The sequence below is a fragment of the Diplotaxodon limnothrissa genome, linkage group LG12 (assembly GCF_057381915.1).
Source record: "Diplotaxodon limnothrissa isolate DT_005_m linkage group LG12, D_limnothrissa_male_GT1.1, whole genome shotgun sequence".
NCBI lineage: Eukaryota > Metazoa > Chordata > Actinopteri > Cichliformes > Cichlidae > Diplotaxodon > Diplotaxodon limnothrissa.
In genome coordinates this window covers 29,049,712-29,074,149 of record NC_140607.1, presented here as the reverse complement: position 1 = coordinate 29,074,149, position 24,438 = coordinate 29,049,712, and the positions used below count along the sequence as shown (strand labels likewise).

At 40.2% G+C, this 24,438-nt stretch overlaps 1 protein-coding gene across 1 annotated transcript in view; it reads right to left on the bottom strand.

Annotated features, from left to right (window-relative positions):
- The window catches only part of LOC146621534 (rho guanine nucleotide exchange factor 28-like), a 38,404-nt gene extending 20,422 nt beyond the window's left edge, over window positions 1-17,982 (bottom strand). Inside the window, exons 1-13 of the mRNA XM_085368550.1 lie at window positions 17,890-17,982; window positions 17,478-17,664; window positions 14,386-14,569; window positions 13,205-13,406; window positions 12,837-12,912; window positions 11,544-11,590; window positions 10,896-10,989; window positions 3,092-3,213; window positions 2,522-2,904; window positions 1,925-2,099; window positions 1,405-1,516; window positions 1,119-1,199; window positions 281-323 (exon numbers count right to left, since the gene is read on the bottom strand). Coding sequence (XP_085224676.1) covers window positions 281-323; window positions 1,119-1,199; window positions 1,405-1,516; window positions 1,925-2,099; window positions 2,522-2,904; window positions 3,092-3,213; window positions 10,896-10,989; window positions 11,544-11,590; window positions 12,837-12,912; window positions 13,205-13,406; window positions 14,386-14,569; window positions 17,478-17,664; window positions 17,890-17,982 — 1,799 coding nt within the window. The remainder of the gene's footprint in view (window positions 1-280; window positions 324-1,118; window positions 1,200-1,404; window positions 1,517-1,924; window positions 2,100-2,521; window positions 2,905-3,091; window positions 3,214-10,895; window positions 10,990-11,543; window positions 11,591-12,836; window positions 12,913-13,204; window positions 13,407-14,385; window positions 14,570-17,477; window positions 17,665-17,889) is intronic.
- Between the last annotated feature and the right edge of the window lie 6,456 nt (window positions 17,983-24,438).

The window sequence follows — 24,438 nt, the reverse complement described above, 5'->3', positions numbered from 1 at the left end:
GCTCAGGGTTATTTTGAGGTTGTAATCAGAGAATATGCTGGCCCCAGCCTCACAACAGGAAGCATGTCACATCCTGTGCACTTAGACACCAACCACAGGTTTAAATCTAGGAAAACACATACACACACACACACACACACACACACACACAGACCCCCATGTAAACCAATCACTAATCACTGGTCAGCACTGTTGCCTAAAAAGGGAGGAACCTCTGAGCAGGACCCTACACAGTTGAGTGGTTCTTGCCTGAGCTCATGAAATGACACACTGGCTTTACCTCTTTTCTCTGGGCGTCTCAGTCAAGTTGAATGTTCTCTGCTCTGTAATCGACAACAAGGACAAGCATATCAGTATGCCAGACATAGATGTCAATACGGTGCATAGATCCAAAGTGAATCAGCAGAGAGGGTTAAAAAATCTTCCCCATTTAAAATTGAGTCAGAAACTAATATAGAGATCATGGAAAGAGTCTGGAGCCAGCAAACCCCTACAGAGAAAAAACAAACACAGCAGCAAGTCTTGCCTCGAAAAACCAGATGATAGCAACGATGGAAAAAGGAAAAAAAACAAAGAGGAGAAACGCAACATGTACCCAAATGGAAGAATAACAAAAGCTTCAGGACAGGAACAATTCTGCTATTAGATGATCTAAAGGAGATCTTCATTCTTCCAATGCCCCAGTCCTCTTTTGCTCAGTCATTTTTTCTATAAGGCAGGAGAACTACTATTTTATTACAAAAAAAAATCTTAATTAGTTTTAGAGAAAACTGTGCATGTAAGTGTACCAAAAATTAAATCCCACAGAAGATGCAGAGCTGCACAATTTATGCAACAATGACAAACATGTTTTTTGTTTGTGTGAAAATATCTGGAAAAATCCTTTTACAACACAAAGTGTAGTAAAATGATTTTGCTTCTCACGAGTTCCTATTGCAGATTTTTCAGCTTTGCATAAATATACTTTTTACAGTGTGTCATAAAAAAGTTTATAGATACCAGATATGAATTTTAATTGTGCAGCCCTGCCCCATGGTTCACCAGAAAGAGACTGAAATGCTTTTTTCCGACCAGCCCGTAGTATTCAAGCTGTTGCTCGACGTCTTTCTTGTACTTACTAACTTGGTTGAGACGAGATAGGGATTTAGAAAGAGATAAAGCCTGAAGTAGAGAACGACCGCTGCTGTTGAATGCTCCATCTACACAGGATAAAGCATGACCTTTACTTACAAACACCCTCACAAGCAGATCTATTCTGAAGCAAAGCTGACACAGATATACTTCATGGAGCTTCAGCTGATTTCTGACACCTGTCTGGTCTTCCCACTGTTGAACATGTGGCACATTTGTCCATTCAGCTGCCTCTTGGGAACTATCGGGGCAAAGGGGGCAAAGTTCACTCACCTTCTTCCAAATCAGTGATTGTTGCATCGCGGTTTAGCAGTGGCCGTGACGGCTTTGCTTTAGGGGAGGAGTAGGAGTAGGAGCGAAGACGGACCTCAGCCTCCTCTGGGCTCTAGGTGAGAAAACAAATCACAACAGTAATTAGAAGTTCACAGATTCAATCCTGTGAACAGCAAAATCAGAGTGCATCAGAAACCTGCAGGACAAACAGACCAATAGACTCTGCCCTTTCGTCCATGTTATTGAGCTGTTTATAGTCTGGGCTTATTTACTAAAGATTGTAAGGTAAAGCTGTCTCTTTTGTAATGCTTAGCATACACTGTATGACATGGGTTTTTCATTTTTTCCTACTGAAAAATTGATGATTAATTAAAAAAAACAGAAGACAATCAAGGAAAATATTCAAATGGAACAAAAACTGTGTCGAGGATATTATGGTGACTTAATAAGACACATTTTTAATTCATAGTTTATACAAGCTTATGATAATGTTTTGTGAACCAGAAGGGAAGGGGTATACCTTGGTTGATTTGTGCGTGATGTCGGATTGCGCACGACTGAAATCTGGAGAAGCGTCAAAAGAGTCTCTCTCTTCTCCTGAGCTAGAGCGCAGAGTGGACTGTTGCCTTATAGATGAGGATGGGTAGGAATGTCCCAGTATGTCCTCCTCTCCACTGTCACACTCTAGACTAGGGCTGTGCACAATCATACACACACACGGATTTAAACACACACGTGTCTAGGTTAAGGTCCTGTCATTCGCTAAAAGTGACTGACTGTTAATACTTTACTCCACATTATGTTAAGAACAAAATAAAACTGGCTATAAAGATTTACTTAAAAATCCTACTGACAGTGTATCTATCTACTTAGCACTTTTAATTCCTATTCTTATTTTTATTTTCATGTCTATTTTAGCGTAATTTATGACAGTATGTCTGCACTGAAGCACTGCAGCAATTTCCTAATGTTGTAAACCTGCCCAACATTTGGCAATAAAACCCTTTCTGATTCTGATTCTGATCTGATTCTGAAGTGGGTCAGAGTGATCTTTAACATAATCTCAATAGAAGAAATAGTCTAAACCTTTTCAAGAATAACTGCAATTGTGTCCTACCTCAGGCCTCGGCTTGCCTCTGTGAAGCTGCATCCTCTACGACTCAAAGAAGGAGAGCGTGGCAAGCCTGTCTGCGGCTGACGCTTGTGTGCTTCCTCAAACAAACGGAGGGCGGAAGCCAGGGGCGAGGAAGGAAAAGATGGGGAGGAAGCGAAAGGACAGGGGGGGGAGACAAGAGGGGACTGCTCTCTGTGGTTCTCCAGGCCAGAACCTTGGATTCCCCTCAGCCTGTTGTGGGGTGACGATAGGCACCGGCTCTGGGAGCAGTTCCCTGAATTAGGGGGAGTCACAGAGAACGAATCCCAGCTGGAGCTGTCAGCATGAGATGCAGGGCTGACCTCCTCTTCCCCTGGAGAGCGGTATTTAATGTCAGCATCGTCCACCTGGAAAAGAAAAGTGAGAATGCAATGAGACCCCAAACTGTTCCACCAGATGATTTGCAGCTCATCCAGTGAAACGATTCACATCTTATGAGCAAAGTCTGTTGTTCATGCGCTGTTCTAAATTATATCCCTGTCGTAAACTGCATTTTACCTAATGACACTGTATAGAAAAACTTGAGCAACTCACCTGATCCACCAGCATGGCGTTGGCATACACTTGGTCTTTGCCGTGTATCATCGCTGACAGTCTGGCAGCTGCAGCCAGTGTTGGAGACGAGGCCTGGCTCTCCCTTATGGACTGGCTTTTCTCTACAGAGAGAGAAGAATGCACAGAGAGCCGGGATTTTTCAATATTACATTTAGTTTCCACAGCAACACCAAATAACTTCTCACAAACACGGGAAGTGACATAGACATCCTGGGCAGTTGCTTGTCATTGTTCAGGACTAAGAGTCTCTGTATGCGTTTGTGTGTGTATGAGTGTGTGCATGCATGTGTGTGTGCATGTGTGTGCCTCTATCTGAATGGCTCTTTGCACACACGCGTGAAAGGGCGTGCACGGAGTCGAGAGTACACATCTGTAGGCTTGTTTCTTCTCCACCCTGCCTTCGATGCAGTGGGTGAGTGGAAATAACTCCTGGTGAGCACACAGTAGCATTGAGAGGAATCCTTTCAACACAGAAGAGCCACTGTGAGCAGCAGCCTGGTTTTACTGTTAAACGGGGAAAAACACTCCTGCTCTCAAAACACGCAAAGCTCCCTCTGGGATGTTGCTCTGTATAAAGCACACACACTCTCCACAACTCAGTTTCTTATGAAGTATTTCAGGTTTGAAAATAACCGATTCACATAAACAAAGAAGGTAAAAGTTACCAGTAATACTACACATAACAATAAACCTTTGGTAAGACACTAATGGGCATATTATCTTTTAAGAAAGTTTAAATGCTCTATACAAACTAGTTTTTTACTAATAACAACAACAATAAAATAGTCATTATTTATAGAGTACTATTAAAATGCAACTTAAAATGATACTGGCAGCAAAATAAACACATAGGTCATAAAATCATAATTTTTTACACACAAAAAAAATGTATATAAAATGGTTAGCATCAGATAAAAATGCTCAAAAGCTATAAAACAGCTAGAAATCAGGTGAGACTGAATAGTCAGCTGCTGCTTTTAATGTGAAAAATAACCACAGTAACAATTATTTTCAAACTTACTTGCGAATTCTGACTGCTCATAAAAAATCTCTATTAAACACTAACCAGGTACACTGACTTTACTTTTTTTAATATAGTTTTTTTTACTGCTACTAGATAACCATCAGCAAAATGTGTGTTTCTGCCAGTGTTAGGTAATATTACTTTTAAAAGTAAAATGCTTAACAAGCTACAAGATTATTGTTTTACTTTCTGTTAACTTCCTCAAAGTGAAGGTTTCTCTTTTCTATGCCATCTCGCTAGGTGAACTACACATGTGCACAAGTAGCAAATGATTGGTTAATCGCCAAAGTAAGTCAATTTATGATTACTTGAACTGCGAAACTACCACCATTACATTACATTACTTGTTAACAAAAGAAAAAAAGTCATCAGTCTGAAGAAAGAAAACTTGTAGAGGAATTTACATTAAGCTGAAGATTCAACAGAAAAATCTAATCACACCAGCAGCTGGTGCATTTCTGGTCGTAGTAACCAGAAGAGGAGGTCTCATTAGCACAGTTACATTATTAAGCTAATAATGACATTCTCACCTTGCCGTGACCGAGCTTTGCCTCCAACAGTGTCTTTGGCACTGCTGTTTTAAATCTCAGCTCATCAAGCAGTTATTAAAGCAAGACTCAACATTCTTCTTTTAAAGTAAATCAATAGTTTATCCATTGTGTCCAAGCTGCCAGCACTGCAGAATAATAATAAAAAAGGCATTCAGCAACTGTAACAGTGAATAAATCAAAGAAGAAACTGGCTGTGCTTCCTATATGCTGCAAGTTAGATAAATATGAGAGGCAAGAGGGAGCTGAGCTAACACTGATGAGGACACCAGATGATTCCCATTACATCCATGTTAAACATAAACGAATTAACCGAAGTTTAAGTACTGCAGCATATACAGAGACGACTGCACATCACTCCAGGACAGCCAAAGTTTTTATATCTCTCAGCGAAATTCTTACATTTTTACAACCTGATTCTCCATTGTTAAAAATGTCTGGATTCTCTTAGTTTCACCTGAAGAAATTATACTGTATATGAACCTCAAACCAAATTCACTGTACCTGCGCAAAGTCACATAAAACTTTCTGCTATGTAGAAAAGGATTCGTTTTAGTCCAACATCAAATCCACAGAATGGGGTTAGATTCTGGATGTGGGTCAAACTGCTGTTTGAAAGCAGATATAATTTCATATAAACCTACTTTAGGGACTTGACAGACAGACCTAATAGTTCAGGCTCTGGGCAGGGTCCAAAGCCACAGCTGGCTGCTGTGGCCTCAATCATTCACACACCTCTGACCCATAAATTCTGGCTCAGTGAACATTACTGTCAGGCAGTGTGATCTGTGTTTAACATTAGTTAACTGGGGGAATAACAGAAGCAGGGTGTTCATATTGCCAACAAGTTACAAAAGCAAAAAGTAATTCGTCCTGCTGGAAAAGCTGTCTTTATTCCCGAGGCAGAGTAAGCAGTCAATCAGCTGTGACTTGAAAGGGGATGTTTTTTTTTAAAGAAAAGCAGAGCAGTATGCGGATCTATTTATGTAGGATTTCTGCTCGCTAAAAGTAAAGCTGAAGTGATGTGATATTCAGAGCATGTCCCTTAGTGAGAAGCAACCGTATACAGTAGCAATGCCTAAAGTAGCAGCAGCGAGAAAAACAGAGACCGAGAGAGACTCTATAGCAAAACAGACAAAGACAGCAGTCAGTGCCAGGTTTCCAGACCAAGGCAGTTAAACACAGAGAGTGACCCTTCAACCCATGCACACCCCTGGGAAAGGGAGACCGAGGTAGGCAGGATGAAGAGGAGGGGGAGGCAGCGCAGCCACAAGGCTTCTTTCTCAAGGTTCACTCCTTTTAGAAGCTGTAGGGCAAAACATAAAATTCAAGATAAACATACAATAACAATGATTAATCGTATAAACACCTAGGCTTGCTTATTATAATTAGAAATGGATTATTTGTTCATGCTGTTCCTTCTTTTATGATGTAACTTGCTTTACAAGGACCACACTAAACAGCTGTCACTTTGATGAGAGCTGAAAGTAAAATAACAAGCCAAGTCTCAAAGAATCACAACAGGAGGTCTTATTACCTTATAAAAATAGGGGAGGCATTTATTTAACTTTAGTGTTCGGGACTTTTAAATCATTAGAACAATTGTCCACCAACATCCACAAAACCACTCTGAGTTATGACACCTGTGGTCAAACATCCCAATCCAAGCATCACAGGCCCATTGTATTTACAGGAAAAGGTGAAGCCAGAACGAGCCGTGCAACTCTCAGAGCAAAGAAATAAACGTCTGCCTGTGCGCACCTGAAATCACATTTCACTTTGCAGGTGTATTATTAGACCAGAAAAAAAAGAAAGTCGAAATCGAGTAGAAGCAGTTCAGTTCAAAAAGTTGATGCAGTGCCACCGTTTCTGTTCCTCATTGAGAGAGCATGGGCCAGCAGTGTGTATAAAGCTAGCCTGTGTCAATCACAATTACAAAGCAATAACATAGATAATCTTGCAGAGGTTTATGGTGAAAGATGAGGAAAAGACAACTGGAGCTGAGCCATGACACAGCCGTGGCAGTAACATAATCTTTCCCCGTGTCTGTCTCTCTGATCCTAACTCCCTCTCTCTTTCTCGCTTCTCCCAACAAACACAGAATCACTTGTACATAAGCAACGGACTGTTTAACCACTCTGGTTTAATCATGCACTATTTTTAGCATTTAATTTAACTCTCCCATGACTAACAATGAAATAACAAATTTTTATGCCAGGATGAAGTATTAACCAGATTTTGGTTCCGTGCCTGATAATAAACCAATACTCAATTCAATCACAGTCACTCTTTCACTGACACCTAAACAACCAATTAGAGCTATCAAGTGCAGTTCCCTGAGGCTAGGGATATGACCGCACATATTAAACAGTGGGCCTCCCATTTGCACTGCAACCTAGCAGTCACATGAGGCCACGACTTCTCAGCAGGGTTTAGATGCACACAACAGTTTGAAGATGGCGAAAGCCCCAAACCACTCAATCAGCCTCGAGTGGACATCTGACATTCCCCAACATACTGTCAGGTATCAGGTTACATCACTGGTAAACATGCAGTTAGCTCTCTCTGACAGACTCGGTGCTGCAGTGGATGTCTGTGAGTAAGAGTGTGTAATGGGAAAAGTCTAATTTTAACTTTATTGTTCCACAGTGAATGGTGAAACATGCCTGCCAACAGGGCATTTAGAAGTTAAGTCCTGAGTTTGCCAGAAGAGCTGCCTAATCTGTGTTTAAAAAGTTAACATTTTTCACTTAAAAATGATTCCACATGTTTTTCCAAATCTTTTTTGTGTCTGTCAAACACTGCAGACATCAACATGTCAGAAATGTGTTTTAAGGACGTCAATGACAGTGAAGTGAAAAGTGAATTAAGATTTGTGGACACTCGCAGAACTATACCTGTCAAAGCGACAGAATAGCAAAACTACTTTTAAATATGGTTTTTAATGCTGCGTTACCTTTTTTCCCCATCTTCCGGCGCATCCTCATCTTGGGAAAAGAAGGCCAGGAGTAGTTGAAAGGGCAGTCGGAATCAGAGTCCATGAGTTACGATCTTATAGAAAATCTTCATCCGAACAGTTCGATGTGTGTGATGAATAAATGAGCAGTTACGTCTATTCCCACATGGCTGAACAGACTGCGGACTAGCTGTAGCACTCACTCTCCTTTTTTTTCCCGGAGCCCTGCTGCAGACACTCTGACACTTCAGGAGTGAGCCAGCATGTTCCCCTCTGTCTCCCCCAACCACCCCTCCCCCTAAACTACTCCCCTTCCCCCTCCACAGCTCTCAACCAACTGTCCAGCAGAGCCGGGGCTGAACTCTTTCTTTTTGAGTTTCCTCTCTGTCTGCTCTTCTTACATCTGAGCAAACTTTTAGGTAACTAAGTCAGTCTCTGCCTTCTTTGCTCATATACCACACACGGTCATGAGAAAGAGGGAGCGAGATATACACATGCTGACAGCAACAGAGGGAGGAGGGTATTGACAGCTGAAAGGAGGGACTGAGGAAGGGAGAGAAACAGTCAAATATAGGAATGACTTTAGAACCGGCAGCGAAGAGAAACATGAAGCCAGACTGCTTATTGAAAGTGAGTCTCAGACATGATAGAAATCATTAACCCTGTGAGTCCATAACTGTCTCGGAGAGATACCAGGCTGCATAGCTGAACACTACCCAGTTAAAAGCACTGGCAATTCATCCCAAATATGCCTAATGCCATCTGAAGAGAGTCCTTCTCAATCACTCCATTCTCTCGTTCTCTATATTTTAGCATGTCAAAGCCCAGCTGAGAGGGGAGGAGGGACTGCCAGGTTAGCAGCTTCTCCATGGAGACAGCACAGAGAGCTGCTGCTGTTTTCTTCATCCATGTTTCCTCCTCTTGCCAAACTGCAGGAGTACAGTGCTCCAATTGCATCAGCACAGATACAAGTGAAGATCAGCAAAAAGGATGGTAAAGAGGATTTACAAGACAAACTGGACAATGGCACTGTGAAAAGAGGTCAAGCATGGGTTTACAAATGCACATAAATGAAGGAATGTGAAAAACAGAGAGAGAAAAAGGAGATGAGATGGGTTTTGCAGGCAGAATATACGCGAAGAGTAGAAAAAGAGGTACACTGTGACTATAGAAAGTTTCTGTGTATGTGCATGGGGAGGGGTGATGGAGGGTGTTGGCACCGGGCTAGTGAACATTAATGCTGCCTTTGTGGGGTCTGTGTGAGGTTTAATCCTTTTTTCCATTCTCCAATTAGATCCCACAGTCGGGGTCGCAGACTCTTCTCTGCGCTCCTGGTGCTGCACTTATCGTTTGTTGACACCCTGCCAAACTATCCATATCATAAATCCCTTTCTCTCACAGTTTCCCCCCTATTACACACACACACATAAACACACACTGCTTTAACACTCCTCTGCTCTCCTTTCCCTGGAGATCTCAACAAGCTGCTGGAAAACTGCATTCAGCAAAGCCCTGGCAACCCCCATTCAACCACAAACACCCCCTTTTTACTTCCCTATACCCCTGTCCCACTCAGAGCACTCTTCCCTACTGAATTCTTCCAATCAAATACACAAGTGAACACACACGCACACAGAAACTTCTTCCCTCTCCTCAACTGTGGAGGAGAGCAGCGCTCCTCGGGATGAAGTGGCCTTTGCTATTTGTTCGCTAAACTCACATTAAAATGCTGACCTGGAAGGATGTGATGGGGAATGGTATGTGTATTTGTCTGTATGTAGGCATTTGGGTGCAAGAGTGTGTTTTGGGTGGGGTATTTAAATATCGGGGGCATTAGGAAGGCAGAGATGGGAGAATGTGTGACTGAAGAAGACAAACAGTCCTTTATCCCTCTCAAAAAAATCCAAATTATCATATGAATCTTGAAAAGAGTAAAACCTTAAAAAAAAAAAAAAAGTTTTCTATGTACATACAGTCATGTCAAATAAGTTACAGTAATCTGAAATGGAGACAGGAAAGATGACATCAAGAAGATAGGGGAAAGATGACAGCTACATTCGAAATTCCTCATCCCTAGCTGAAGCGCTGGATACACAAGTTCTGTCTGTGTACTCGATGACGCATTCGCTCAACGTATGCAGCCATATTGTTAGTGTTAACAAACAGACCAGAATCACAATATAAGCTTCACTACTTCACTAAAAAATGTAAAAACCTTCTAGCCACTCACGATACCTGACAGGCCTGGAATGTTTACTGAAGAATTTAAATTCTTTAAGGGTCAAATGAGCACCTTTATCCCAGAAGAATGGCATGTATGAAACCTGAGTCATTTCCAGTCTGAGCTGTGTTCATTCAAACATAACCCACTGAGGGGAAACTTGTGCAAAACATCATTCAAGTGACCAATATTATTTGATCTGAGCCACAGAAGGTGATTTAAGGGGTCAAAAGAGGGCAGAGGGAGGCAGACATCACAGGCTACACGAAAATGATGAAGAGCTTCCACTCAGCTAACAAACACAGAGAAACATGCACACAGAGGACAAAATGGCTTAACCATTTAGCATGAAAAACTACACTCACCACAGGATGCTAAGATTACAGATGTTCAGTGCCAAGTGTTATAAAGTCTGAAGCCTCGGCTTGTCACCACAGCATTCTTACACTGAGGCATCAGTCTGGTCTGCAGTAATACCAGCCAATTATTAACCCACAGGATGTTCCCACTCTCAAATCCTTCCTCTTGCAATCCAGGAGTACATCAGAGTGAAGCCACCTTCAGCCATTTAGTCAGGAATTGGCTTGGTTTGTTTCTGGTCTCCTGTCACTACTGGCAGAAGCAGGATGACTCAGGATGAAGTGTTCATTAAAAAAGAAAAAAGAAAAAGATCCTGCTCGGTTCAACAATAACTGTAAACACAGATTGACACGACTAAAAAAACTTCAGGGAGAGGGGGGCAAGACAAGCCAGGGGCCTGAAATGTGATCCTATAGTCAGCGGGGACAGTCGGCAGCCATAGATGATGGTTAGAGTTCCAAGTTCTGTTCAGGAAAGGAAATGTTTCCTGCAGTTTGAACTCACTCAATAATTTGAAGCTACTTGGATAACTTCCTATGAACATAACAGCACCTAAAACAACAGTGATCGATTCCCGTCTGCACAAAAGTTGATGTACCACAAACTCTACAATTAAAACCACAGCTAAAAACGGACTTCTAAAAAAACAAAATTACTTTGAAAGAAAATCTTACCAGAGTCAGACTGTGAAGGCTCGTCTTCTTCGTCCTCCTCATTCAGACAGAACATCAGCGGCTCCTCGTATACTTCGGAGTAGAAACTGGGAACCTTTAACGAAACAGCATGCACATTTCCAGCATACCACAAAAACCGAAAAAAACGAGTAGAACTAAGTAAAAAAACACCAGTGTTTGGCGAGTGCCTAGGTGTGTGAGACAGATCAATTAGTTAACCATCTGTAACACATTAAACTGTTCCTACTGGATGACAAGAATCATGTGCACACACCACACCTCTCAAAACACGAAACACACACTTGACCGCTCACAAAGTCAGCTATTCAGTGGTGTGTGCAAGGTGCCAAATCCAGCACCTTGACAATAAGAGTGAAAAAAAACAAACAACAACTGTGGAGCATTGAGAAGCAGACAATGCTCCACAGTTATTGTAGCAGTGCTTGCCACTAGCTGGTACAGATGTTCATGGAAAGTGAATAAGTGTGTTTAAAATGCCACCTGTAATAACATATTCAGGAAAATTGGAAGGAACGCCTCTTGTTGCACGGAATTTGTCAAGAATATTCGGATCATATTGTAATCCATAGACTTGTACGCATGTGAATCCTTATAAAAATGTTTTACTGCCGTGCGTTAAATACTTACATTCTCTTCAACGGCAGAGTTTTCTCCATTTATGTCAGGATACAGTGCTGAAAAAAAAGACAACATTTTCAGACACAGCCATCAAACTTCAAAAGAAACACAAGTAAGCACAGATGCTTGCCAGTTTTTAATGATCCCACGTAAACGCAGGTTTTTGTTTTCTTTTCATAAACCTGGGGGATTTATTTATTTTTACTGTGTGGCCTTGATCTCCATTTTCATTTAATTACCATGTTCATCCTAGATCAAAGGGCACGGTGTATGATGGCTTACCAGTAACAAGGCAGAAATACATGGAAATTAGTGTTTGGGTGGTTTGATTAGTGGCCTTGGGTGATGTTGAAAAATGAAGGCAGGATATGTAGCAGAAGTGGCCCATAAAAGATAGATAGGCTGGAACAGAGTTTCAGAGAGAAGAGAAAAAGTAGTGCCAGAGCTTGAGAGACAAAGACAGAGGGACAAAAAAGAGAAGGATGAAATATTTCAAAAATAAAAACAAAACTAGCTCAGATACTGTCAAAGATACTGTCAATCACACTAGTGATGTGGCTTGGGATCTCAGTGGAATATGCCAAATACTAGTGGGTAAACTGCTTTAAAATTCCCTACTTAATGTCCACAGGCCTCATGTAGGGAATTTTTATAAGAATTTTTATGCCATGCTGAGTTTTCCTGTAGCACCAGGAACAGGTCAAAGTTTTTATTCATCTATTTAAATATCCTTAAATATCCACATTTAAAAACAAGGCCTACATCAGATTTGAAGGACTCTTTATTTTACTGAGCTTCCTTTATATCTGCTTGATGAAGTAGTAAATCCATCCTCTACTCTTTATCCAAATCTACCACTGGAAGGAATGATTAAGCAGACTTGCCCAAAACTTCCCACATTTTATTTTATAAACAAAATATCTTCAACTACCTTGTTTTTTAAATGATTATGTTTGATGAGAAATACTTTTAAGCAGAAAGTTTTGAAGTAGACTGTTGTTATTGTTTTTAATTATTTCCCTGATAACTGACTAACGATTGATCATCTATTCAGCAAAGAAATGACAAACCACCACCTTCATACAGTTGACTTGTTTTTTGCCATATCTTTGCAGTACCCACAAAGCCCAGATGAGGGCAGTCAATTTCTACTGAAGTCTGCATGACACCACAGTGTGTAGATTCAATACAGTGAAAAATAGCAAATCATCTCAACATGAAAGAGGAGAGCTAAGACTGCATGGTTTAGTTTAATCAGGCCTCCAAATCCCACAAATCAGACAGATTGAATGTGTATGATACCACTGTCTGCAGGATCATCCACTAGTTCTTCCTTCCCTAAGATCGTCTCCACCCGCTCCCTCCTTAGTGCTTTGATCTGTAGGAGAAAAAGCAGCATTTAAATCAAAAGATTCGAGAAAGTATTGTATTTATGGGTTTTGATTTTTCTGTTTAGTTAGTTGCACACCTGCTACCTAACCTTAATTTAATAGTACCTTTAAGAACCTTGAACAAAAAAAAAAAAACCATCCTCAACAAAAGCTTAATCTGTAATTTTTTTTGTTTTGCTTTTATATAATTGTAATCAACTACCTTTTTCTAATTTATTCTTGTGTTTACAAATATCACCTTTACAATCTTTACGACCATCATAATATTGTTCTGCTCACCCCTCTGAGGAAGTCCTCATCTCTCAGTCGCTCTCTGAGAAGCAGGATGTCAGCATGTCGGCTCTCCTCCGAGCTCCACCTCAGGTTTTGTCTGACAGTCAGAGTCAGGTTCCCCATGTCATGACAGAACCTAAGCAGGCGAGATCTGTCTGCCCACACCTGAGAAAGACCAGCGGGAGGTGTAGCTAGTGGATTGGGTGGGCTGCAAAACAACAGAAAAAAATATTAGGCATTAGGGTTGATATTTCGAATACTGTTTTTACTATTTTCCCAAACTTCTTTAACATATTGCATATCACATTTACTGTCATTAAGTGCATATGATCTGGTCTTGTAGGCAAAATAAATTAACCTGTAAGGGTGTGGATCCAGTTAGAGGTGGAGTTTTCAGGTAACACAAACAGGTGACATATAATAACAAAATGCACTTCATCACTTCAATATAATCACAGTATTTTGGAAATTTAGAAATGGATGGATAGGATAATAGCAAACATAAAACTGGGTTGTGTATATAGTTGAAGGAAAGTTTTCCCTTAGAGTGGAGCTGTCATGGTTCTGGGTCCGTTGGACCCAGCAATTGAGTTCATTATGTTTTCGTTTACTTTGGCATCATGGATTATTCTTCATGTTTCTCTGGTACTTTGTGTTTCAGTTATCTTGGTGTTTTGTTTTCTCATTCTCTTGTTGTGATGATGATGATGTTTATTATTAGAGTTTCATGTTTCTGTTATCCATGTTTTAGGAATTGTGGTTTCATGTATTATTTTCTGTCCGTGTCTTTTAGTAGTGTTTCCTGTTTTATTGTGGAAGTCGTTGTCTTAGGTTAGTGTGTGCAGCTTTGTTCCCCCCTGTCTCGTTAGCCCTGATCTCTCCCAGCTTTGTTTCCCTCCTGTTGCCCATTTCCTCATTACTACCCTGTGTATATAAGCCCTGTGTTTTCCCATGCTCTGTGTCGCGTCGTACCCTCAGAATTTTATCACCAGCAATAAAGCTAAGGTTCTCAGTTTCAATTCAGTCTCAGAGTCTCGCATTTGGATCCTCCTCTCCATCCGCCTGCACACAGAGCCCTGATAGGAGCACAGGAAACTTCTACCCTGAATACACAATGTTTTATCAAAACAGTCATTCATTTGTCAGAGTCTCTCCTGGAAGCACCTCGTTAAAGTTTATAATCTTACTTGGAGAGCAGCTCCAACAGTTCAGTGTTGCCTGCTGTCTGTGCCAGCTGCAGCGGTGTGACTCCATTTTCGTTTGGCAGATTGACAGCCATCAAACCCCCAGGCTGGCAAAGCAACAGCTCTGCAAGTCGACACATACCCCATCGAACAGCTAGGTGGAGGGGAGACTCTCTGGGACAGTGCTCTGGAGAATAGGGAGAAAAATATATTACAATTTTAAAAAATGACATCTCTGAAGACATGAAAGAATGCAGCGGGATCCAAGACAACTGCTTAACCAGGAGGAAACTAGCATGTCAGAAATCTGGATAACCGTCTAATTAGGATAACTATCTGAACTGTCACTAACTGATTTCTATTCTTACACAGCACTGGATCCCTCTGGTGCACTGACCTATTTTAAGGCAACAGAAGCCTTTTAACAAGATCGTGACAACAGACAGTCTACAAATGTGACGACTTCTTAGATTTGTGTCTGCCATTTAATGCAGTCCGACAAGATTTCTATCTGTACCAGATAAAACTGCTCCAGCCGAAAAACATTTTACTCTCTAACAAGTTTTTTTTTTATCTTATTACTATACCTTAAAAGAGAGAATAAGTTTACATTAAAGTACGTTAGTTAACTCCGATATAAATTACAAATGCTGTCTGAAAAGAATAAATTGCAGGAAAAATATACAAATATAACAGAAGCAACACTTGGTATCACTTAAAATTGTCATCTCATCATAAAAATGGTAGTTTTTTTTTTTTTTTTTTACATTGTGATACCATACAGTTTGCCCTTTTTACTGTAATGGGTAGCTGTGTAAAGATTAAGAAATACCCGCAGGATGATGAGAAATGAGTCAAGCTCTGTGCAAGAGCACTTAAACTTCAAATAATTCAGGACTGTATCACCTTTTCAGAATCACAATATTTCTAAGCTGACAACTAGGGTATTTCCCTTTACAGAGGATAAAACATACTTTAGAGAAACTAAACTGAAACTTCAGTCCCAAAAGTAGAAATAAAGAGAATACACCTGTGACTTCCAGTTATACTAACTAAAGAAAAGGTTTTTATAAAAGAATCAGAATGGTCCCATGTGACAGCTCATTCAGTATGAAGAACATTGCATAACAACCTCTGTGGAGAGAGTCCAAGAAAAAAAATGTCCTGGCTTGCTGTTCAGCACATTGCTGCAAGATTAAACTTTGCTAATGAACATGAAAAGGTGCCTGACGAATACTGGGTGAGATACATTTTTACAGCTCTGACTGGGTGCAGCATGAACTTGGCCAGGACTACCAGAGTAAATACACACAGAAGAACCATGAGCTGACTGTTGTTATGAATTGGTGCTATAAATACAATATAAAAATAAAACTGACTTGAATTGAAAAGTTGAAATAATGAGGCACAGAGGTGACAGTGTGGCGAGTGCAAAAGATGTCAGGAGATGACTTATAGATGGAGCCATTAATGTCTGAAAATTAACCAGAATGCTTCCTGAAAAAATGACTCCTAATCTCCAGAAACCTGTCAGGAGAGGAGTACTAGGCTTTATCCTCTGACAAAAATCCAAAGTTCAATGACTGAATCAGTAAAGATTTTGAAGACTTGCTCAAGTGTGTTGCCACCTAAATCCAATAATAACATGTGAAGAGAAAGGCAGAACAAAACAACCTAAGAAAGAACAGCTGAAAAAGAATGACAGAATCTCTCTCCAAAAATGTGCAACACTGGCATCCATGCCAGGATTTAGTGCATATTTGAAAAGTAGGGTGGACAGAAGACATACTGTAAAAATAAAAATGCAAATGTCATGAAAGCTGCACTGACTACTACTGACTGTACTGACTTCCTACTGTGCAGCTTCTATTTTTAATATAATGAATACAGCCATGTGAAGAACAAACAGCTTTCCATGCAGTCCTGTGAAAGACTAAGGCCACACTTGTTGCTTCCATAAGAACTAAGAGAGTGTGTAACAGTCAGGTGTGACTGATAAAATGCACTTCATTAACTGATCATCAGCAACTGTGAACAACGACAGACGTTTTGGCATTTTGCAGGTCCGGAGCATTGAAATGCACGTTAATACAACGCTACAATTTTTCTAGTATGCTCAGTTTAAGAAATGTTCTCAGGAAGAACATGATTACCTCCAGTGTCATCTTTTGTCTTTGTGACAGTAACAAGGATTTGTTAAGATGTTCCAGTGCTTTTAAATTTTTATTGAAAGCACTGCATGCAAACAGTGAGTACTTAGGAGATTCGGGGATTGATCATTGAGCTGTATTAAGCATCGGCAATAGAATGATGTCATAAGCAGTGTTATCAAATTAACTGCAGACATTTAGAGAGAGACGTTGCAATGAAACAGACTGCCATAACTATATTACAGCTAAATCTAGTTTGTTATTTATGTAGGTGGCCCTACACAAACACTCAGATCATACAAACAGATGGTGGCATCTAGTAAACTTGGTGGTCAGCACACACACAGGCCACACGCAAACACACAAACACATGCTCACTCAGATTTATTGAGCTCTGCCTAGGGCTACTTCCAGATGGAAAGGCTCTATTAACCACATTACATGCTGCTTAATTGGCTTTGATGAATTTAACAGAGGAACACGTTGGACCATGTTCACTTCCGATTTCAGCCTGGTGAGCATGGAAAATGGGAATAATGGCTGGGGAGAAGGTGGGCAGAGGGGTTGCAGAGTTGAAGAGTTCAACCTCCTGGTATAGTTACCAGGACAGTGCTGAGTGATGCATTATGACAAAGGCCGTCAGCTACATTTCTAATCTATAGCTGTCCTCTTTTTTGTTTTTTTGTATGAATAAACGTGTACATAATTAAATATATTATCCTTGTCTGTAAATCCACTCTTTAATTAAAACCCCTCCCTCTAACATGACATTTTCCAAGCTACAACTTTGTTTGGATAAACAGAGTGTACCATTTTAAGAATTTTCAATTTTTTGTATTTTTAAATACATTTTTTCATGAAATAAAAACTGCATTTTATGTGTCTTTGATAAGCATAACTGTGTAGGAATCCCTGTTCTGCAAGATAAGACAGTGCAGCTCTCACCGTCTCCACTGTGGCTCCCGAGTACATTCCAGTTTGGGGGGATATCGAGGTTAGCCATAGCCAGGGCCACTCGGTGATCCATAGCCCAATGGGAGCTCTGCTGGCCCAGGTTGAAGAGGCTGCTCAGCTCGTTGTGATCCGTGGAGTTCAGACAATGTCCATGGATTACCAGGTGCTCTGCGAGGTCCTGTAAGGGTGCCAGTTGTGAATAAGATACAATCAGGTGTAACTGAAGAGCTCTACAAAACATTATTTTCACTGCTGCCTTTGTATTGGAGCGTTTCCCATTCCAATACAAAAATGTCAGTAGAATTCTTATCAATTATATATGAACTAAAAAGCACGTGCACAAGAAAAAACTGTATTAACATGTAATTTTTACCACAAGCACACTTTTTTTGGCTTTTCTTACCTGAGCATCATCATGAACATACTCTAATGAAGCCTCGCCTACCCAGGTGAGAGGTATAGTTTCAGAGCACAGGTATGCCTGGACAGAAACCATCTCTGCCAGATTATGGCCTAAGCAAGCACAACAAAAGTTATATTTAACATCAGTTAAATAAACAATATCTTTTTATATGGTGGAACAAAAAACTCCAAAAGTTACAGATTTTTTTGTTCAAACTGTGTTTAATAAACAGAAATAGAAGCCCAAAAGGGTGAAAGGAAATCTATCAAAAGGATTTATGGTTTGTGAGAAATGAGTCAACACTACAAAAACACACTATGGTTACAGGGCTTTAAGAATGCCTCCAAGCCCTTGGATATGTTTGAGTATCAGCTTTTCTTTTTGGATGCTAACAAAGGCACTTTTTGTTTTCTGCATTTCTGCATTGAGTTAGTATGTTTGAGAGTGCAAAGCCTGCAGGACTGCCTGTTGTTTGAGTCAACCTACACAGAGGCTCAGTAATAATGACATATTGTTCATGGAGCTGTTTCACTCCTATGTGGAAGCTGCTAAGATTCTGCACCCTGTCAGACCTCAAGCCACTGTAGGGACATGTTTATGTGTAAGCCAAATTCAAATACATACTTCTTTTAGGTATTCTGATATATAATCGGAAGTGAAAAAGTGGAAAAACATGGGATTGCTAGAATATACTAATGTTTGACGATGGCTTCGTAAAATACCAAAATACGGCATTAGACATGAGAACATAAAATATTGTGCAAAAATCCTAAAGCACCCGTCATTTCTTTACATTTTGCTTCCAAAGAGCCAAACTTTCATGTAATTTTTATGAGTTTTCTTTAAGCAATAGCTTCAGGATATCCAAATAAGTCAAGGACAAAAGAAGTGGAAGGCCTAAAAAACAAACAAACATTAAAATGGAGGAACACTATCTGAAAACCATGTTAAGAAATAGGAAGAAAAAAAATTGAGCAAAGTTGTGACACAGGATCCGAGAGAAGCATCTTGTTATTCAGTTGATCTAAGAAACCATCCGAAGGTACTGAAACAGTGAGGAAACTATATTTCCATGTATGTTCGCTGTATGTATTTCTAATTTTCCTAGGAAAATACAAAGAAATAGAGGGTGATTTAAGACTTTTACACAGTCTTAAATCACTGTGTAATTTACATCAGAAAGTCATAAACATACCGGGCACAATAAAGCAGAGCATGACATCACTGTGAGCCCTGGTGACATGGATCAGTGTGGATCCTTCCAAAACAATGTAAACCTCTGCATCTTCTGGCGCAGAGTCAAAACCATCCAGCAATGCAAATACCTTTGCTTCGCCCTGGGATAAATGAAGGTGGAAGAGGTCGAGAGGAAAAACAAAGAAGAAAGACGCTACCGATCAAAAAAATACATCTATTGTTAAGTATACAGGCTCATTTTAGAGCAAGACTTTATTCTGATTCTGATGTTCTAGATTTCTGTAAAGTACACCAAATCCCCTGATAGCATTCCTCTCGAGGGTACAATAAACCATCCCTCCTCAATAAAAACAGGAATGCCTTAGCGCCTCCTCAAAGACCTGTCCTGATCCAGACAGGCTACAAGACTTTAGATTTCTCATTTAAGGCAAAAGAAAGAATGATACAAATAAAAATAATAAATAATAATAATAATAAATAAATAAATCGACTAGTACACATCTAAAAATAAGACATCCTATAACTGTTCTGTTAATTATATTAAAACAATACAAGTCTTTAAGGATCCCAGAAATCTGATTTGCTGAGACCTTGAGGTTTTATATATTGAAATAATATTTATGTTATATTGAAAGCACAAGCTATTCATTTTTTTAACTTGTCAGCCAAAAAGTGGCAAGCTGTTCATATGGCAATTGTGAGAAAACAGCTGCTTATTCACACTTTCAGTAAATATAAACAACACTAGCATTTAATCAGTCTTCTTAGTAACCACTTGAGAAAGTCTAGCACTCACTCTTTACTCACAAGTACATATAAATACATCCACTATGTTCTTTGGCTAGTTGCTACTTTTTGCAGTCTCCAAAGTTTTTCAACAGATTTCTGCATCTTTGCACATTTCTGGGTCCATGCTGTTGTCTTCATGTGATGCTTCCACTTTGAATACGTGGTTATAACTAATGCAACCAAAAGATTTCAAGTATAAAGGCTGAACATGAACTAGCTTCACTAGCTACAAAATAAAAGCTTCCCAGGCTAGTTGTCTTTTAACAGAGCTGCTGCTTTTTCACCACCATCCAACAGTCACAGGGGAAGAAATCTATTGTAGACAATATCAATTTGTCCACCTACAGTGGCCTCAATAGACCAGTGTATTGAGGCCACAAGACATATTGTGTGGGTTATTCTTGGAAACCTATCAAAAGACTGACTGAGGCGGGAGTAGAGGAACAGGCCTGAGGCAAAAAAAGCTGCAGCCAAAATGTAGGTCCTAAAGGTAAGGTTTACCGTGAAATGCAATATACATTACAGATTAGTGTAGATGGCTTAAGAGTGTATTTTCAGTAGTCTTTCTTTTGGCCTCAACAGCTGACCTGATTTCTCATGGTTAATACAACCAGAGGCTTTTTGCTTTCACTCCTCTTATTGACTAAAATAAGGACACTTTGAGTAATCCTGCCTCCATTTCTCATTGTCTCACCTAATCTAACCTTTGCGTTCACTTATTTATTTCTTCATGTCTGGAAGATTTCTATTTGACCACAAATCCTCAAACGTCAACCAGGCTTCTCCTGGACCCTCATTAAGACTCTCTACATCTGTATGATTGACCAGACCGTGACCACTAATGGTAATGTGGTCACTAAATGAAATACTGGAAATATCTGTTGATAATGCCAGAGGCAGAAGAAGAATGGATTGGAGCAGACTTTCAAACAAAACTATTTCTGGTGCTTTCAATGATATGAAGTGTGCCAGTGTGGCCATATGCTACTTTTTACTTTGTCTTGCACCTTGAAGGATAGCATATTATTATGTGGATGTGAGCACATACACCAATCAGCTACAATATCAAAACCACTTGTCTCATACTGTTTAGATCCAAGTGATGCTGCCAAAATAGCTCTGACTTGCTGAGGTATGAGCATGAGAGCTCTGTGCTTGTCTTGTGGTGCCTGACAGGGATGTTGGCAGCACATCCTATAGGTCCTGTCAGTTGCTGGGTGGGCTGCCTCCAAGTTTGACTCGACCAGTTCAGTGATTCTGCTCCATTTACTGTTACTCAAGTTGTTTTGTTTTCGCAAAGGGGTGTGCTTGGTTTGTTATAATACTTAGGTTAATGTTATGTTTCAAAAATATTATCCAGAAAATGCAGAAATCCAGTGTCATACACTTGGTCAAATGCATTGTTGTGTTGCTAAGTGATCTGCACTAATACAACAAAGCATTTTTCTGTATGTGATCAAATTATCCTATAAAGTCTGCAAAGTTGCACCTGAACAAATCAACAGACTTCTGGAACAACGTCTTTTGGACAGAGGAGACCAAAGTGGAGATGGTCATAATGCACAGTGCCCCATTTGGCAAAAAACAAGCACAGCATATCAGCACAAACAGCCAAAGGACCTGGGCACATTGGAGTCATTGAGTGGAGCATCTGTATGCCAAAGTATTCTAGAGTCAAACTGTCCCAACAGTTAAAGATTGGCTGAAACTGGGTCATGCAACAGGACAATGATCACAATAGTAACAGACACACACTTTCAGACACATGCTTTTGAGTTTTAAAAATTGTAATAACTATCAGGGGCATGACATTAGTTATAGATTACTGAACTAAATGTGAGCAAAACATCTGCCTTTGATCTCGAAAGGAGCATGATTTTTCTTGCACTGTTTGGCCACCAAACCAATAAAAATAATATTTGACCAAAGTCATGCCCTGTTTGTGTACAGCTTAATCACAGGCAGCAGGGGTTCAAAGGGTTACCATGATCAAAAACGCCACATATCAAATACACAGCAATTACAATTTCTCTTTCATCAAGTAAAATACAAATAAAAAACATCACTGCGAATGAATCACGGAGTTACCAATTTGGTAGGTAGCTACACAAATGCCAGGATCTTATTGTCACCTACAGTGGGGCAAAAAAGTATTTAGTCAGCCACCGATTGTGCAAGTTCCCCCACCTAAAATGATGACAGAGGTCAGTAATTTGCACCAGAGGTACACTTCAACTGTGAGAGACAGAATGTGAAAAAAAAATCCATGAATCCACATGGTAGGATTTGTAAAGAATTTATTCGTAAATCAGGGTGGAAAATAAGTATTTGGTCAATAACAAAAATACAACTCAATACTTTGTAACATAACCTTTGTTGGCAATAACAGAGGTCAAACGTTTACTATAGGTCTTTACCAGGTTTGCACACACAGTAGCTGGTATTTTGGCCCATTCCTCCATGCAGATCTTCTCGAGAGCAGTGATGTTTTGGGGCTGTCGCCGAGCAACACGGACTTTCAACTCCCGCCACAGATTTTCTATGGGGTTGAGGTCTGGAGACTGGCTAGGCCACTCCAGGACTTTCAAATGCTTCTTACGGAGCCACTCCTTTGTTGCCCGGGCAGTGTGTTTTGGATCATTGTCATGTTGGAAGACCCAGCCTCGTTTCATCTTCAAAGTTCTCACTGATGGAAGGAGGTTTTGGCTCGAAATCTCACGATACATGGCCCCATTCATTCTGTCCTTAACACGGATCAGTCGACCTGTCCCCTTGGCAGAAAAACAGCCCCATAGCATGATGTTTCCACCCCCATGCTTCACAGTAGGTATGGTGTTCTTGGGATGCAACTCAGTATTCTTCTTCCTCCAAACACGACGAGTTGAGTTTATACCAAAAAGTTCTACTTTGGTTTCATCTGACCACATGACATTCTCCCAATCCTCTGCTGTATCATCCATGTGCTCTCTGGCAAACTTCAGACGGGCCTGGACATGCACTGGCTTCAGCAGCGGAACACGTCTGGCACTGCGGGATTTGATTCCCTGCCGTTGTAGTGTGTTACTGATGGTGACCTTTGTTACTTTGGTCCCAGCTCTCTGCAGGTCATTCACCAGGTCCCCCCGTGTGGTTCTGGGATCTTTGCTCACCATTCTCATGATCATTTTAAGTGGGGGAACTTGCACAATCGGTGGCTGACTAAATACTTTTTTGCCCCACTGTATGTGCTGATAGATGTGTTTATTTTTTTCCCTGAGTTACTTTGAATTAGCGTTCAACAGCAAAACAAACAAAAAAACAACAACACAGAAATGATTTATTCATATGTCTGAAAACACCATTTCCAACAACACAGTGAAAGGGTCACTGGGTTCACATTTAAATAAATCGTACAGAGAAACTACAGCTAACATGATGAACAGACATAGGAAGACATATCAGTCACACCCTTTCAGACACAGCACAATCTGTCAGTGACTTTCATTTTATAAACAAGGATGCTGATCTCTCACTGAATTCCAAACTCAATTTTTAGAGATTTTCCAGAGGGAAAACTAACTGTTGAGATTAATTTAAGAAGCTGATCTAGGCTGCAAACTGGGGCGCATACTTACATACAGAGGCACTTTTCTTCTGCTCAGTTCCATCTGCAGGGAAGACAAACATAAAACAAAAAGATAACTGAGAGACTAAAATGAAAAAGAGAAAACACACTGCACACTTGGAGTGGCCATGTGACTACCCATTACCTCTTTTGTTATTTTGGTTATTCTGCTTTTTCCTCTGATCCTGAAGAGATTACCAAACCTTTTATGTGCCGTGCTGAGTCAGGGGTCCTGTGATGAGACAGGATAATCTTTTGATCCCAAGAATAATGATTTTAATGATGATACTATTCTGCCTTGGTGTGTTGAAGCACCGAAACGCCAAATGTTCCCAAATCTGCTGTGTGTGTGTGTGTGTGTGCCTGCGTGTTTAGTAGGAAATCGATTGGATTTCAGCCTGCAGGGTTCAGATCGGTTCTGTATCAGTGGTCACTTCCTAAACTGGACACAATCCCTGTAAAACAACTATTTTTAAAGAAAAAAATTGCTTTTTTTTTTTTTTAATTACTGCATTGCATTTACATTTAAAATGGTATATATATTTTAAATAACATTAACTAAATATCAGAGTGTCAAAGGAAAAACAATTTAAAGGGGGTAGGGGGACTTTGCGCTATTTTGTAAATATGCTAGCTATATGACACAGCAGAAGTGCTCATCCCAGTTGGGACGTCAGTGGCTATTTCTCATAAAATATCCTCCACCTATCTTAAGGTGCAATTGTATTTTTTCTTGATGGCTCAAAGTCATTTTACTTATTGTTAAAAGCTTTTTAAATTACGCTGTTTTGGGAGTCTTAACGAGTTAGCAAACTGTCAGTAAGACTGCATGCAAAACACACACTGAACTAATTCCTCAAGTAAAATATTGACGCACCCACCTGCACAGGGGCTCAAACTCCGACAGAACCTTGGCAGCACGCTTATATGTGGGGGAGAAAAATCCCTCTAATTCGGAT